Raw genomic sequence first — 14,002 nt, 5'->3', positions numbered from 1 at the left:
TTGGAGGTGGCCCACGGTAGGGGAGCTCCTGGGAAGAGGTGGACACACCTGCTGCGAGTGATTTCTGAGAACACGTATTTGTCACCGCCAGGTTGGCCTGCTTAGGCGCCTGAGCACATCTCCCGTCAGAGGGATACCGATGACCACTCGGCTGCTGCTCTGTGAGCATGCAGAAAAGCTTTCCGCAGCCATCGCGCTCAAGAACCACCACTCCCGGCTGCCGGAGCTGGTGAATGCAGCCATCCTGCTCACCCTGAACAAGAGGGAGTGTGACGTCCCATCCAGCCTGACTCCTGCAGATGTCTTCTTCCGAGAGGTAAAGTGCCCCTGGGAGGCAGAGAAAGGAGGATCGGAGTTCGCAGTCTGGGCTACAGAGTGAAGCCTGTTTCGGGGGAAGGCAAGCCTGAACTTTGCTGTGACACCTCGAATACCTGTGACCTACTGGAGCACAGCCACCGCACGCAGCTGATGTTCAGGCTCACTGCTTGCACATTTTTGGTTTCTTTTTATTTTTTCAATCTAGGAAATTGGCCAGCAATCTGTAAGACAATCCCTCTGAAGTTTCCCAGTTTAAAAAGTCAAATTTTAACAACATTTCTTCCTTTTTGATCTCTAGCCATATAAAATTTTACATGATAACCACAAAGTATTTAGAATACTGCTAATGGTAGGTTGTTTGAAAGAACCAAAAAAGAGTCTGGTTCCTTGTCTACATTTGGGTAAGAAGCAGAGCAAAGTGGCTGCCTGTGGCGTATTGGCTTTCCTGCTGGCTGGAGCAGAGGGGAAAGCCGGAGTCATCCATTAGATCTGGGATTTGTGAGCAGTGCTTGAGGGAGGTGATGAGTAAAAGTGTGTGTGTGCTCTTGGGCGTGCACTCACGTAACATGGTTGTGCTTGGAGCTGCTGCTTCCGCCTCTTCTCTTACAGTGAGTGCTGTCGTTGGCTCCCCCCGACCCCCCGGATAGTGTTCATGGTCCTCCTCTTGGCATAGCCCATAAGGGAACACTGAGGGGCACCAGGAAGAGAGGATACACAAGGACAGCCAACAAACCCATGCCAAGGGCAGTTACAACTTGAAGTTCTACACCAAGGAGGCATCTGCCCCATAACTTGCATTTCTAAAGGGAATTAGCTCTGTGTGTGTGTGTGTGTGTGTGTGTGTGTGTGTGTGTGTGTGTGTGTGTATTTGTGGTGTATGCATGTGTATGTGTAGATGGTGTGCAGATGCATGCAGAGGAGACATTGGATATCTTCTCTTTTATTATTATTATTATTTTTATTTATTTGAAAGAGAGAGAGAATGGGCACTCCAGGTACAGCTGCTACAAATGGACTCCAGACACATGCACCCCTTTTCCACATATGCAGCTTTGCATGCTTGCCTCACTGTATCTGGCTTACCTTGGGACCGGGGGATTCAAACATGAGTTCTTAGGCTTCTTGGGCAAGCGCTTTAACTGCCAAGCCATCTTTCCAGCCCTGGTTACCTTTTCTTATTTCTTTTTTTTTTTAAATGTTTCTTTTTAAATTTTTATTTATTTATTTTATTTGAGAGCGACAGACACAGAGAGAAAGACAGATAGAGGGAGAGAGAGAGAATGGGCGTGCCAGGGCTTCCAGCCTCTGCAAACGAACTCCAGACGTGTGCGCCCCCTTGTGCATCTGGCTAACGTGGGACCTGGGGAATTGAGCCTCGAACCGGGGTCCTTAGGCTTCACAGGCAAGCGCTTAACCGCTAAGCCATCTCTCCAGCCCCCTTTTCTTATTTCTTATCCACATATTTCCTTGCGATGGGGTCACAACCATGTGTGGCCACACCCAGCTTTTTTAGAAATTTTTTAATTTTTATTTATTTGAAAGCAACAGAGAGAGAAAGAAGCAGAGAGAGAGAGGATGGGTATGCCAGGGCCTCCAGCCACTACAAACAAACTCCAGACACATGCGCCACCATGTGCATCTGGCTTATGTAGGACCTGAAGAATCGAGCCTTGGTCCTTAGGCTTCACAGGCAAACGCTTAACCGTTAAGCCATCTCTGCTGCCCCCACGTCCAGCTTTTTGCATGGGTTCTGGGGAGTCAGACTCGGTGGTTTCCAGACTGAAGATCCTCATGCTTACGCAACGACGACTCTTGACCACTGAGCCATCTCCTCAGCCCAGAACTAGCACTTTAGGAAGAGCAAATTAGTTCAACCCAGTTTCCAATTGGTGAGCCATATAAAGAGAGATTTTTTATTTGGCCAGCCTCATGGAAGGTAAAAGGACACAGGACAGGCTCTGGAGGTACAGCCCTTTCTTGCCACTGGCCGCCATGGGAAGAGGCCTAGGACCATGAAGTGCTTCATAAAAGCAGAGCTCCTCTCTCCTGGTGCAGGCTGTGGTGTACGGCATTCAGGCTGTTTGCACACAGGAGGGCAAGTAGCAGGCACTAAGTACCTTAGCCTTTCCCTGCTTTTGTATGAGTCAGGAGGCATGCCTGTGCCTGCAGGGGATTAGCTCCAGACTCTTCTCACCCTCATGAACACCGAAACCCAAATGGCATGGTAGCGCTGGAGAGGTGGCTTAGTGGTTAAGGCACTGCGAAGCCTAAGGCCTCAGGTTCAATTCTCCAGATCCCATGTAAGCCAGATGCACATCGTGGCACATGCGTCTGGAGTTCATTTGCAGTGGCTGGAGGCCCTGGCATGCCCATTCTCTCTGTCTCTCCCTCTGTCCCTCTGTATCTAATAAATACATAAATAAAATGATAAAAACGTTTAAAGCAATGTCATAGTACATAAGGCACACATCCCCTGTACACTGTAAATCATCCCTCGATTCCTTATGATGTCTGAAATAGCAACAACTTTAGTCACAAGTTAGAATTTTTTTTTTCTTTTTGGTGTTACGTTCTTTCACCAACTGTAGTCGATTTTCTTCGGTTGAATGATCTGAAGATGAACCTTACTGACACAACCAAACCCACTGAGGGGTTGTATCCCGCTGGCTCTGTGGTGACAGTGACTCTGTCTGCCCTCAGGTGTCTCGGGTGGACACCATCTGCGAGAGCCTGCTGGAGCATGAGGAGCAGGTCCTGAGGGAGGCAGCGCTGGACTCCTTGGAGTGGGCCGAGGTGGCGATCAACGTCAACACGATCCTCAAGGTGCCACACAGAGCGCGGTGTTGGGAGGGGCAAGAAAGTTTCTTACGTGCTCTGTATTGCTAGTAGCTTGTAAGACATTTGTTAAATTTCAGAAAGCTGAAATAGTATGCATTTTATCAACTAGCAGAAAATTCAAGCTCTGTGTGGTGATTCACACCTTTCATTCCAGCACTCCAGAGACTGAGGTAGAGTGATTTAATGCCAACCTGGGCTGCAAGGTTCCAGGTTAGCCCCAGTTAGAGTAAGACCTTGGTGTAAAAACCAAAGGAAAAAAAATTTGAATGTTTTCCTTCAGGATACTAGTAAGTTCTTTTTTTGCTTGCTTGCTTGTTTTCTGTTTTTTGATGTGGGGTCTCACTGTAGCCCAGGCTGACCTGGCCTCCTGAGTGCTGGGATTAAAGGCGTGCGCCACCACGCCCGGCTAACTAGTAAGTTCTATAAACCTGACTTTCCACTTTAATTTGGAAATGTAACTTAATCCTCTCTCTTCTCTGGTCTTGAGCTCTTGTGCTTCTGTGACCTTCCTGCCTCAGCTGCCCAAGTAGCTGGGGCCAAGTACATGCCTTCAGTTTTTTAACTACTCAAAACTGAACTAAACTTCTAGCTAAAATGCTTTAGTTTAGTCCATTAGCCTTTGAAGGACTGGTGTTTCTGCTTTAGTTTTCAAAGTTGGAGTTAAATTGTGAATAAATGTGGAAAACAAAAGGCACACACAGGTGCTGAGAATTGTCCCTCATTCTCCTAGGACATGCTGCAGGCTGCCAGTCACTGTCGCCTAAACAGAAGCTCCATGTATAGTCAGGAAGAGCCTGTAGGAAAAGAGCTGGAGCACGTGCCATGGACAGGTAACATGCTGGCGTGTTTATAGCTACCAGAGCACATTCCTCATGGCTGTGTCAGAAGATGTGTCGTTTCCTAGGACAGGTTTGTCCCTGAAATGAAAGAACAGCTGCCATCCCCAAGTGAGCAGTTCATATTTCATAAATATGTCCCTCCGGCATATTTATTGACACCCCCCAACCCACCATGATCTCCTTATCTGAGCAGTGCTCATGATGCACCTGCTGGATTTTAGTACCAGTGATTCTCCACAGAAGTAGGTTCTGGCCTTGGAGGAAGGGACTCTATATATGTTCATATCACAAAACAGCGTAGCATTAAAGGTGTGGAGAAGAAAGAGGGATCATGTGTACCTGTGTTGAGGAAAGGTGGTTCAAGCAGGGCATGAACAGAAAACACCTGAACACCAATTTTTTTTACTAGAACAATGAGGCAACCTGGTTTTTAGGTATTTGATCTTTCCCCTCTCCATCATAGAACCCTTTTGTAACAAGTTACTTTGTGGACTCTCCAGCCACAGGTGGTCCCGCGGGCATCCGCACAGTGATCATACGCCAGCATGGGATCATCCTGCAGACAGTGTACCCACAAGCTGACAGCAACCTCCGAAGTGTTGTGACAGAGCAGCTTGTGGCCCTGATTGACTGCTTCCTGGATGGTTATGTTGCCCAGTTGAAGTCTCTAGACAAATCCAGTGACCAAGAAAGATACAACAACCTGGAAGTGGAGTATGTGCAGAAAAGATCAGACCTCCTCTCTCCCCTGCGTGAGTGCATGAGAGTCAGCAAGGGCCATGGCTGTGGGATGGATAGAGGGTCAGAGAGCTCGGGAGCTCAGGCACGTTGCCGTGTTAATCCATCTGCAACCAAGAAAGCCAGGCACACTCGTATAGCTTTCTTTGTTCTTGCCATCTGCCTTTTTGCTGAGTACGTAACCAGGTGCGTGTGCCACACACACAGCAGTGGATTGAGAAGTGAGTGAGTTGACCTGTGGAAGTACTTGCGCTCAAAGAGCACAGCACCCTGGGCTTAGGCTTGGTGGCATTTTCTAGCACTTGGGAAACTAAGGAAAGACAAACCAACCGACCAAAAAACAGACTTCAGCTCCTCATGCCTTCGCAGGAACACTGGCTTTAAAACCAAGCCTGGCAGTGCCCGGGGGGACACAGGTGGAACAGAAAGTACACTCCTTTGAGGCGGGGTCAGGGCTGTTCTACTGGCAGCACAAGGGGAGTTAGTTCCTCCAGGGGCAGCGATGGGCCAGGGGCTGCGCTTTCTTCCTTCACAGACACGGAAAGGTTTCCCCTGCATTACCTCTCAGTTCGGACACATTTCTTACCACATATTGGATGTATAGGACATTTCCTTTCTGTTCTTTCCTGCAGTTGCGCTAGGCCAGCACCCTTGGGCGGCCTCTCTGGCAGAGAAGTACTGTGACTTCGATATCCTGGTACAGATGTGTGAGCAGACGGACAACCAGGCCCGACTCCAACGCTATATGACCCAGTTTGCTGACCAGGTAACACGCTGGGTGTGCAGGCAGTGGGCTCTGCCTCTTCGTTAGGTGTCACTGGGACTGTTGGGAGAAGACAGCCTTTTTGTCAGTAGCTGAGAAAGGAATAAGAAGGTACTGATGAGTTGATTAACTCTATTAATACACAGATAGTTCTTTTTTTTTTTTTTGCTTTTTTGAGGTAGGGTCTCACTGCAGCCCAGGGATTCACTCTTTAGTCTCAGGGTGGCCTCGTACTCATAGTGATCCTCCTACTTCTGCTTCCTGAGTGCTAGGATTAAAGGCATGTGCCACCACACCCAGCTTTCTTTCACTGTTTTTTGTTTTGTTTTGTTTTGTTTATTTTTATTTATTTGAGAGTGACAGACAGAGAGAGAGAGAGAATGGGAGCGCCAGGGCCTCCAGCCACTGCAAACGAATTCCACATGCATGCACCCCCTTGTGCATCTGGCTAACGTGATCCTGAGGAATCAAGCCTCGAACCGGGGTCCTTAGGCTTCACAGGCAAGCGCTTAACCGCTAAGCCATCTCTCTAGCTCCACTGTTTTTATCATGATAGAATCTCACTATATATCCCAGGCTGGCCTGGAACACATAATCCTGCCTTCATCTCCCAAGTGCTGAGATTACGAGCGTGAGCCCCCCAGGCACAGCATACCTTCGCCTGTGTTCTCGTCTTTGAGTTGTAACAAGAATACGCACGTGCAGGGACATTAATGATGTTTGTAGTTGAACTGGGCATCCTCAAGGGCAAGCCTGTTGAGACCCCAGATGCACACTCAGGCTCCTGACATAAGCTTCTGTTTTTAGACAAGTACCTGTTTTTATAGGTGGCTTCTTAAAGTCACTTTATTTCATGAGTTGATTATCATAGAAAAGCTCATTTCTGCTATCAAAGGAATATTGTATGAAAGTTAGAAAGCCACTGTAAACCGCAAAGCTATAAATTCCTCACACTGTATTTCCACCAGTTAGAATCCTTCTGAGCCCATGATTTATACTCACCTTAACATCTCAGGCATATCCATGACCCTGAGTGATCAGTGTTTTTGGCATTTCACTGACCGAGTCTGTGTGACAAGGTCTTTAAAGGTTCTGGGCATTGCTGAATGCATCTGACCAATCTAGATATTTTAAAATTCTTCTCATGGATTCTTGTTGCTTAATTTTTTTTTAATTTTGTTTTGTTTATTTTTTTATTTATTTAGTTGAGAGCGACAGGGAGAGAAAGAGACTGAGAGAGAGAGAGGGAGATGGGCGTACCAGGGCCTCCAGCCACGGCAAACGAACTCCAGATGCATGCACCCCCTTGTGCATCTGGCTAACATGGGTCCTGGGGAATCGAGCCTTGAACCAGTGTCTTTAGGCTTCACAGGCAAGCACTTAACTCTAAGCCATTTCTCCAGCCCTCTTGTTGCTTATTGACATCTGCTCACCTTTGCTTTTTCTTTAACTTGTAGCAGTTACTTTAGGGCTGTAATATAACTGTTGGTGGAGTGCCCAGCATATACAGGGAGCAGGGTTCAATCCTCAACACTGTATAAACTAGACATGGTGGCATATGCCAGCAATTTCAGCACTAGAGAGACAGAGAGAGGAGGATCAGAAGTTGAAAGTCATGCTCAACTACATAGTTTAAGGCCAGCCTGGGATACATGAGACTGTCTTAAAAAAAATTAAAAACTCAAAAAGATAGTTTAAGCTTAAAGGCCTTCTGTGCTGATACAAACCATCTGCTTGTCTTTAGGTTGTTTTGTGAGAATGTAGCCACCCGGTCATCCTCAGGGGGTTCTTTGCGGGTGGAGTGTGTTGTGCTCTCTGTATGTGGTTTATGCAAATGCAGGTATGCTTGCAGAGGCCAGGGGAGAACATTGGTTGTCCTCCTCTTTTTGCTCATTTCCTTGAAACAGAATCTGTCATTCAACCCAGAGCTGCCATTTTTGCAGTTTTGTTTTCAGTTCGTGATCCCCAGCTACTTTGCAGTTTCTGCTCCACCTTCCGAGGCCTGAGGTCACAGATAAGCACGGCCATGCTTTTACATGGGTGATGGGGAATTGAACCTTCCTCCTTGTTGCTGGGGCAGAACGCCCTTCCCGAGCAGTTGATGAGAGGAAAGGAGTTATTTCTGGCTTATAGTTTTGAGGGGAAGCTTCGTCACGGTGGAGGAAGCATGACACCTGGCTCAGCATCAGGACAGGAGTGAGTGAGGCAGCTTTCAGCTCCCAGTACCTGCAGTAGGCTGCACTAATCATCCCCAAGGTTGGCCTCCAGCAGCACTCGACCAGCTGGGGACCAAGCAGGAAGCTAATCACAAACACTTCAGGTGATAGAGACATTTTCCATTCAAACCATCACTCCCCTTAAACTGAATTGTAGATGTGAGTGAGTGTGTGTGTAAGTCCTGTACAACTGTGTTCTTTTCGTCCTGGGGAACCCCTAGCCTCTACTGTTTTAGGCGGTGTAGTCAGAGACTGATCACTGATGAGTTAGGAACAGAAATGCAGGCTTGGACTCAGCACTTCTCACATCTGCTTCACTTCATCCTCAGGTCTTTTGGTCATAGGCAGATCCCTGCTTTAGTGCAGAGCTCCTAATCCAGGAGACACAGGGTCATTTAGTCTTCCTTTCCAGCACATTCTCCTCAGAACCTCAACATTGAACACACATTCTGTGGGGAAAACCAGCCCACATGGCCATCTGTAGAGAACTCTAGCCTGAGGCCTGTTCTGGCTCGTCACCTCTTGGTACTGTCCCTAGAACTCTGTATGGTGAAGGAGATGAGACTTTCTGTGAATTCAAAGGGGAACCACTGGCCACAAATAATGCTGATGGATTGAGGAATGGCCAGGGTACCTGAGGAAAACGGAGGTTTTAATGTAGTTAAGTCTCAACTCTTTTACATGTGGCCTATGGCTCCCATTACCAGTTTTGACATCAGGCTCTTCAGCAAGATATCTGCTGGATTTGTCAAGTAGAGGGACTGAGTTCCAGGGTAAAAATGGTTTGCTAACATCAGTTGTACACTAGCAGTGCAGAATAACTTGTTGTTGCTGTTTGTTTTACTTTTTTTTTTTTCCAAGGTAGGTCTCACTCTAGCCCAGGCTGGTCTGGAATCACTATGTAGTCTTAGGCTGGCCTCAAACTCTCGGCAATCCAGTTCTCCTACCTCTGCCTCCGGAGTGCTGTATGGAATTAAAAGCATGTGCCACCATGCCCAACCTGTTTGTTTTTTGAGACAGTATCTTATGTAGCCCAGACTAGCCTTGAACTTATTATGTGGCCTGACAATGACCTTGAATCCAGATCCTCCGGCCTCCGGTACTACAGGTGTGCACCATCACATCCTGCTTATTGCACCACTGGGCTCTGACCCATGGCTTCCTGCGTGGTAGTCAAGTACTCTACCAACGGGGCCACATCCCCAGCCCTACAATTGCTGGCTAAAAGATTTGTTTGGGGGTTTTTGGAAGGTACTTAATATTTGATTATCAGAAATGTGTTACTTCTAAGTATTAATGTATTCTTGGCTCTGTTCCTTGTAGAATTTTTCAGACTTTCTCTTCCGTTGGTATCTGGAGAAAGGAAAGAGGGGCAAATTATTATCTCAGCCCATTTCTCAACATGGACAGCTGGCAAATTTTTTGCAAGCACATGAACATCTCAGCTGGTTACACGAAATTAATGGCCAAGAGCTAGAAAAGGTAAGAAGGGTTTGGTCCTGCTAAACAGCTGTGTGCAGTTTAGATGTCTTGAATTAGTTTGAGTTTTAGTGATTACTATTTACAGCCACCCATCTGAAGAATGATTAAGATATATAAGGAAGCCAGACATGGTGGTGCACGCCTTTAATCCCAGCACTTGGGAGGCAGAGGTAGGAGGATCACCATGAGTTCAAGACCACCCTGAGATGACATAGTGAATTCTAGGTCAGCCTGAGCTAGAGTGAGACCCTACCTCAAAAAAACAAAAAACGAACAAACAAACAAAAAAGATACATAAGGAACTCAGTTCAGTAGCATGAAAGCAAATAACCCAAATTAAAAACTAGAAAGAAAACTGGACAAAAAGATCCAAACAAGCATTTCTGAAGTTTTAGAAATGGCTAGCAAGTGTTTAAAAAGTACTCAGCATCCTTAGCTAGAAAATGCAAGTTAAGGGTTAGAGAGATGGTCCAGTGGTTAAGGTGCTTGCCTACAAAGCCTAGGTTTGATTCCCTAGTGCCCATGTAAAGCAAGATGCACAAAGTGACACATGTATCTGGAGTTCAATTGCAGTGGCCAGAGACCCTGATGTGCCCATTTCTCCCTCTTTATTCTATCTCTTTCTGCTTGCAAATAAAAAAATAAAATAAAATAAATACATGAGAGTCAGCTTGGCTGTTGCCAGGAAGGAGAAAGTAATGAGTAATTACAATAAAATAAAAAATGTTTAGTTTGCCTGGCATGGCAGTGCATACCTTTAATCACAGTACTCAAGAGGCAGAGGTAAGAGAATTGCTGTGAGTTTGAGGTCACCCTGAGACTACATAGTAATTTCAGGTCAGCCTGGGCTAGGGTGAAACCTTATCTTGAAAACCCAGAAAAGAAAAAAAAAGTTCAATTTGAGCTGGGCATATGCAAATTATTAGCATGTTTATCTCTTCATCTTCTCTCAGCTAATTTGAATGGTGGTGTCATTATTTCTGATATTTCAAGTGCAGGTCATTGTGTGTTATCTGCTGTTATAATAATAAAAAGCATTAACTTTTTTTTGAGACAGGCCCAACAGGCTTGTCTTTTTGTGTGTGTGTGGGGGGGGATAAGAATTAGCTCGCCAGAGTCTCCAGACATTGCACTCAGACTCCAGCCATGTGTACCCCTTGTGCTCATGTGTAACACTGTGCACTTGCATTACTGTGCATCTGGTTTATGTGGGACCTGGAGAGTCGAACATGGGTCCTTAGGCTTCACAGGCAGGCACCTTAACTGTTAAGCCATCTCTCCAGCCCTTTTCCCTAATGTTTATGTGAAAGTCATCACTAGTGACTGTTCTCATGGTATTAGTTCCTATTATGAGCATTAATAATACAGATTAGTGTGCTTATGACAAGATGTTCAAGTGAATACATAGTTGTTGTGGAGGCAGTGCCTCCTGTGTGAGTTGAAGATGCACTGTGTTATGGCAGTGATGCCAGGGTGAGTTTTTTTCTTTTAATGTCACTTGGGGGAGAAATGGGCTTGGGATGTGCTGAGCCTTCACTTCAAGAACCTGCTGTGGTTTTCCTGTTTTATTTATCACAGGCTCATGTGACACTTCTGGGTTTAGCAAATATGGAAACTCGTTACTTTGCAAAGAAAAAAACCCTTCTTGGCTTGAGTAAATTGGCTGCTTTAGCTTCAGGCCTTTCAGAGGACGAGCTGCGAGAGAAAGTTGACGGTAAGACCTAGAACGAGAGGCACGTGAGCAGTTGCGCAGTCACTGTTCCGTTGCCACCTCTGCTTCAAGAGGACGCTCTCATGTAATACTTGTGCTTACTGCTCACTTAGGTATTTGGAGTCGTCGTTATTTTAAGGGGGGAAGTTGTTTTGAGTCAGGGTCTGGCTGTCCTTGACTGACCTCAAGTATGTGGTCCTCTTTCCTTTGCCTCTGTCTGCTGGGATTATAAGCCTCTGCCATCCACACCTGGCCCAACATTTGTATTTTATTTATTCATTTTCTTATTTTACTGTTTGTGGGATGTGGTGTGGCATGTGGCACATGCACGTGTACGTGCCTGTGTGGCACGTAGCATGTGTAAGTGCCCCATGTGTGTGTGGCACACGTACATGCCCAGGCAGTGTCCAGGTCCTCCGTTCTTTCCCATGTGCCTGCCTGTTCTCAGTCCCTCAGGCTAGTCGTTGGCAGTCTGGGTGTTCGCCGTGGGTTCTGTCTCGGCTTCTTTCCTGTAGTGCACTGGGGTAGCTCAGCTCTGACTCCTGTAGACTGTCAGTCCCTGCAGTGTGCTGAGTCACAGGGTAAGGACTTCAAAGTAAAATCTGAATAATTCCTGTGGAAAAATTGTAAATAAAAGAAACCATCAATCAGGGAAGAAGGTTGTGTTTGATGATTGGTCCCACCTCCTGGAGCTACTGGGGCCCTGTTTTTCTGCCCCTGGGAGTTGGTGGGGTGCTTCAAGGGCTGAAAGGGAGCACTTGTCTCTGCTCTGTGCAAACGGAGCAGCTCCCACCCTCCCCAGCAACTCAGGGCGTCAGGCGGAGCCAGGGGATCGGCTGCATCCCAAAGAATATGGGCCAGGTGAGGCCTGACACCTCATCCAGTGGGGTGCCTTTGTCAGCTAGTAGATGAGGTACGTGTCCCCCCACATTTTATTTTTATGGTGCTCCACCTTGGTGTCTTTATCATTGCCCTCTGTGAGCGAGAGTCTGCTGCGCTCTTGCCTGAGCACTCTCGCGTACAGCCCTGTGGCTGGGGCTCAGAGCTCTCGGGACGGCTTCAGGGGCAAGTGTTCTTCCTTCCTTCTCTCCAGTGTTGACCAATGCTGTGGTCATTGATATGCCTTGGATGAAGTCAACATAATGAGCAGTCAAGAATAAGCAAAGTTACTAGCACCCAGAGACCACTGACTACCAACGAAGCACCTGTATAGTGTCTGGATTTTAATTTGTATGTGATTCATGATGACAGAAGTGAAAGTCTGATCCTTGTCTCTGTGTGCTTGACCACCAGCAATGGCTGAGCAGGAGCGATTTCTGCTGCACCAGGAGACCCTGCCAGAGCAGCTGCTAGCCGAGAGACAGCTGAGTCTCAGCACGATGCCCGTGCTTACTGCACCACAGCTCATCAGCGTAGGTGTCCAGGTTGTCCTGACCTCGCCTGCTTCCACACTCAGAACAAGTGTGCGTTTACTGGCCCGACTTGTAAATCCTAATGAAGTTCTTTCCCCCGTTCCACCTTCCTGAGAGTACCCCTCCCAACCAAAAAAAAAAAAATTGTGATCTGCTTGGGAGCCGGGAGCAGTTGCCCGGCCTCTGCCTCCCCACACAGCTCCTCTGGCCCTCGAGCACACATCCAGGGGACTATAAGGAATCACTGTCTTGCTCTCTCAGTGTAGAGGTGTGTGCTATGAGATAACTCTTCCCAGAACATTTCTGTGCAGGCTCTTCCATTAAAAAAAGGGTTTGAGGGCTGGAGAGATGGCTTAGCGGTTAAGCGCTTGCCTGTGAAGCCTAAGGACCCCAGTTCGAGGCTCGGTTCCCCAGGTCCCACGTTAGCCAGATGCACAAGGGGACGCACGCGTCTGGAGTTCGTTTGCAGAGGCTGGAAGCCCTGGCGCGCCCATTCTCTCTCTCTCTCTCTCTCTATCTGTCTTTCTCTCTGTGTCTGTCGCACTCAAACAAATTAAAAAAAAAAAAAAAAGTTTTTTTAAAAAAAAAAGGGTTTGAGGAACTGGGATGCTCAGCCTGGGGGAACAGCCTTCACCCATCTCCTGGCCACTGAACAATCCAGAGCTGAGGTTCAAGCTGAGCTGCAGTGGATAAGCTGGCTGATGCTGTGTGCACAAAGCCTCCCCTCTCGGTTACTTCACCCCGAATTTGTTCTAATTAGAGTTCAAGGAAAACAAGCAGTCCAGACCCTTGTGTGCTTATTGGCCATTACTGACAACAGAGCTTCTGTATGGAGCTCATGTAGCTTCTCTCAAGAGCACATTGAATTTGGAGAGTTAAGCTGAGGGTTTAAGTGCATTACTTCATGTGTCACAGAGAAGAAAGTGGGGGTGCCTGTCTTGCTTCATCCACTTTGATGCCATTTTCCACTTTCAAAGGTTGAGGAGGAAAGAGATTTGCAGAATAAGGGACTTAAATGTTGGAGGACAATGAAAAGTAACAGATAGCTTACTTCTAGAAAGTTCTGAATACAGTCTTTAAAATGAAATTTGTCCTACCACAAATACTTGCTAGAAAAAGAAGACGAGGGCTGGCGGTGTAGCTTTGTGGTAGAGTACTTGCCTTCCATATCCTACTTCCTGGGTTAGACCCCCAGCATCAGAAAAAGGGGGCTGAAGAGATGGCTTAATGGTTAAGGCACTTGCCTGCAAAGCCAAAGGACCCAGGTTCAATTCCCCAGAACCCACATTAGCCAGATACAAAAGGGGGTGCACACATCTGGAGTTCGTTTGCAGTGGCTGGAGGCCCTGGTGTGCCCATTCCTTCTCTCTGTGTAATAAATAAATAAAAATAAATTTAAAAAAAAAAGAGAGGGAAACTTCACATTGATAATTGTAACAAAGCAATTATGTTCTGATTGTAAAATGACAGTATTTTGAGGAACATCTGTAACCAGTTGTTTCCTAACACAGTGACCATAAGTCACATAGCGGGTGCCTCCTTATCGCTTTGCAGCACTGGGGATAGAACCCAGGAGTAAACTATAGCCTGACTGAACTAAGTCACAGCTTTTAAAGGCTGGAGTGACACCCTACCTCGAGGGGTTAGGGGAGCATGTGTGAAAGATGCCAAAATGTACTTCTTGA

General features: G+C 46.8%; 1 protein-coding gene across 1 annotated transcript in view; it reads left to right on the top strand.

Moving 5' to 3' along the window:
- Nup133 (nucleoporin 133) overlaps positions 1-14,002 on the top strand; it is a 56,261-nt gene that overhangs the window by 30,801 nt on the left and 11,458 nt on the right. Inside the window, exons 15-22 of the mRNA XM_004659683.2 lie at positions 92-316; positions 3,019-3,141; positions 3,887-3,986; positions 4,496-4,747; positions 5,366-5,499; positions 9,036-9,194; positions 10,773-10,908; positions 12,199-12,317. Of these exons, the coding sequence (XP_004659740.2) occupies positions 92-316; positions 3,019-3,141; positions 3,887-3,986; positions 4,496-4,747; positions 5,366-5,499; positions 9,036-9,194; positions 10,773-10,908; positions 12,199-12,317 (1,248 nt within the window). The remainder of the gene's footprint in view (positions 1-91; positions 317-3,018; positions 3,142-3,886; positions 3,987-4,495; positions 4,748-5,365; positions 5,500-9,035; positions 9,195-10,772; positions 10,909-12,198; positions 12,318-14,002) is intronic.

The sequence above is a fragment of the Jaculus jaculus genome, chromosome 5, assembly GCF_020740685.1.
Source record: "Jaculus jaculus isolate mJacJac1 chromosome 5, mJacJac1.mat.Y.cur, whole genome shotgun sequence".
NCBI classification, from domain to species: Eukaryota; Metazoa; Chordata; class Mammalia; order Rodentia; family Dipodidae; genus Jaculus; species Jaculus jaculus.
The sequence above is the reverse complement of the archived record's forward strand: the minus strand, read 5'-3'. Positions and strand labels throughout refer to the sequence as shown.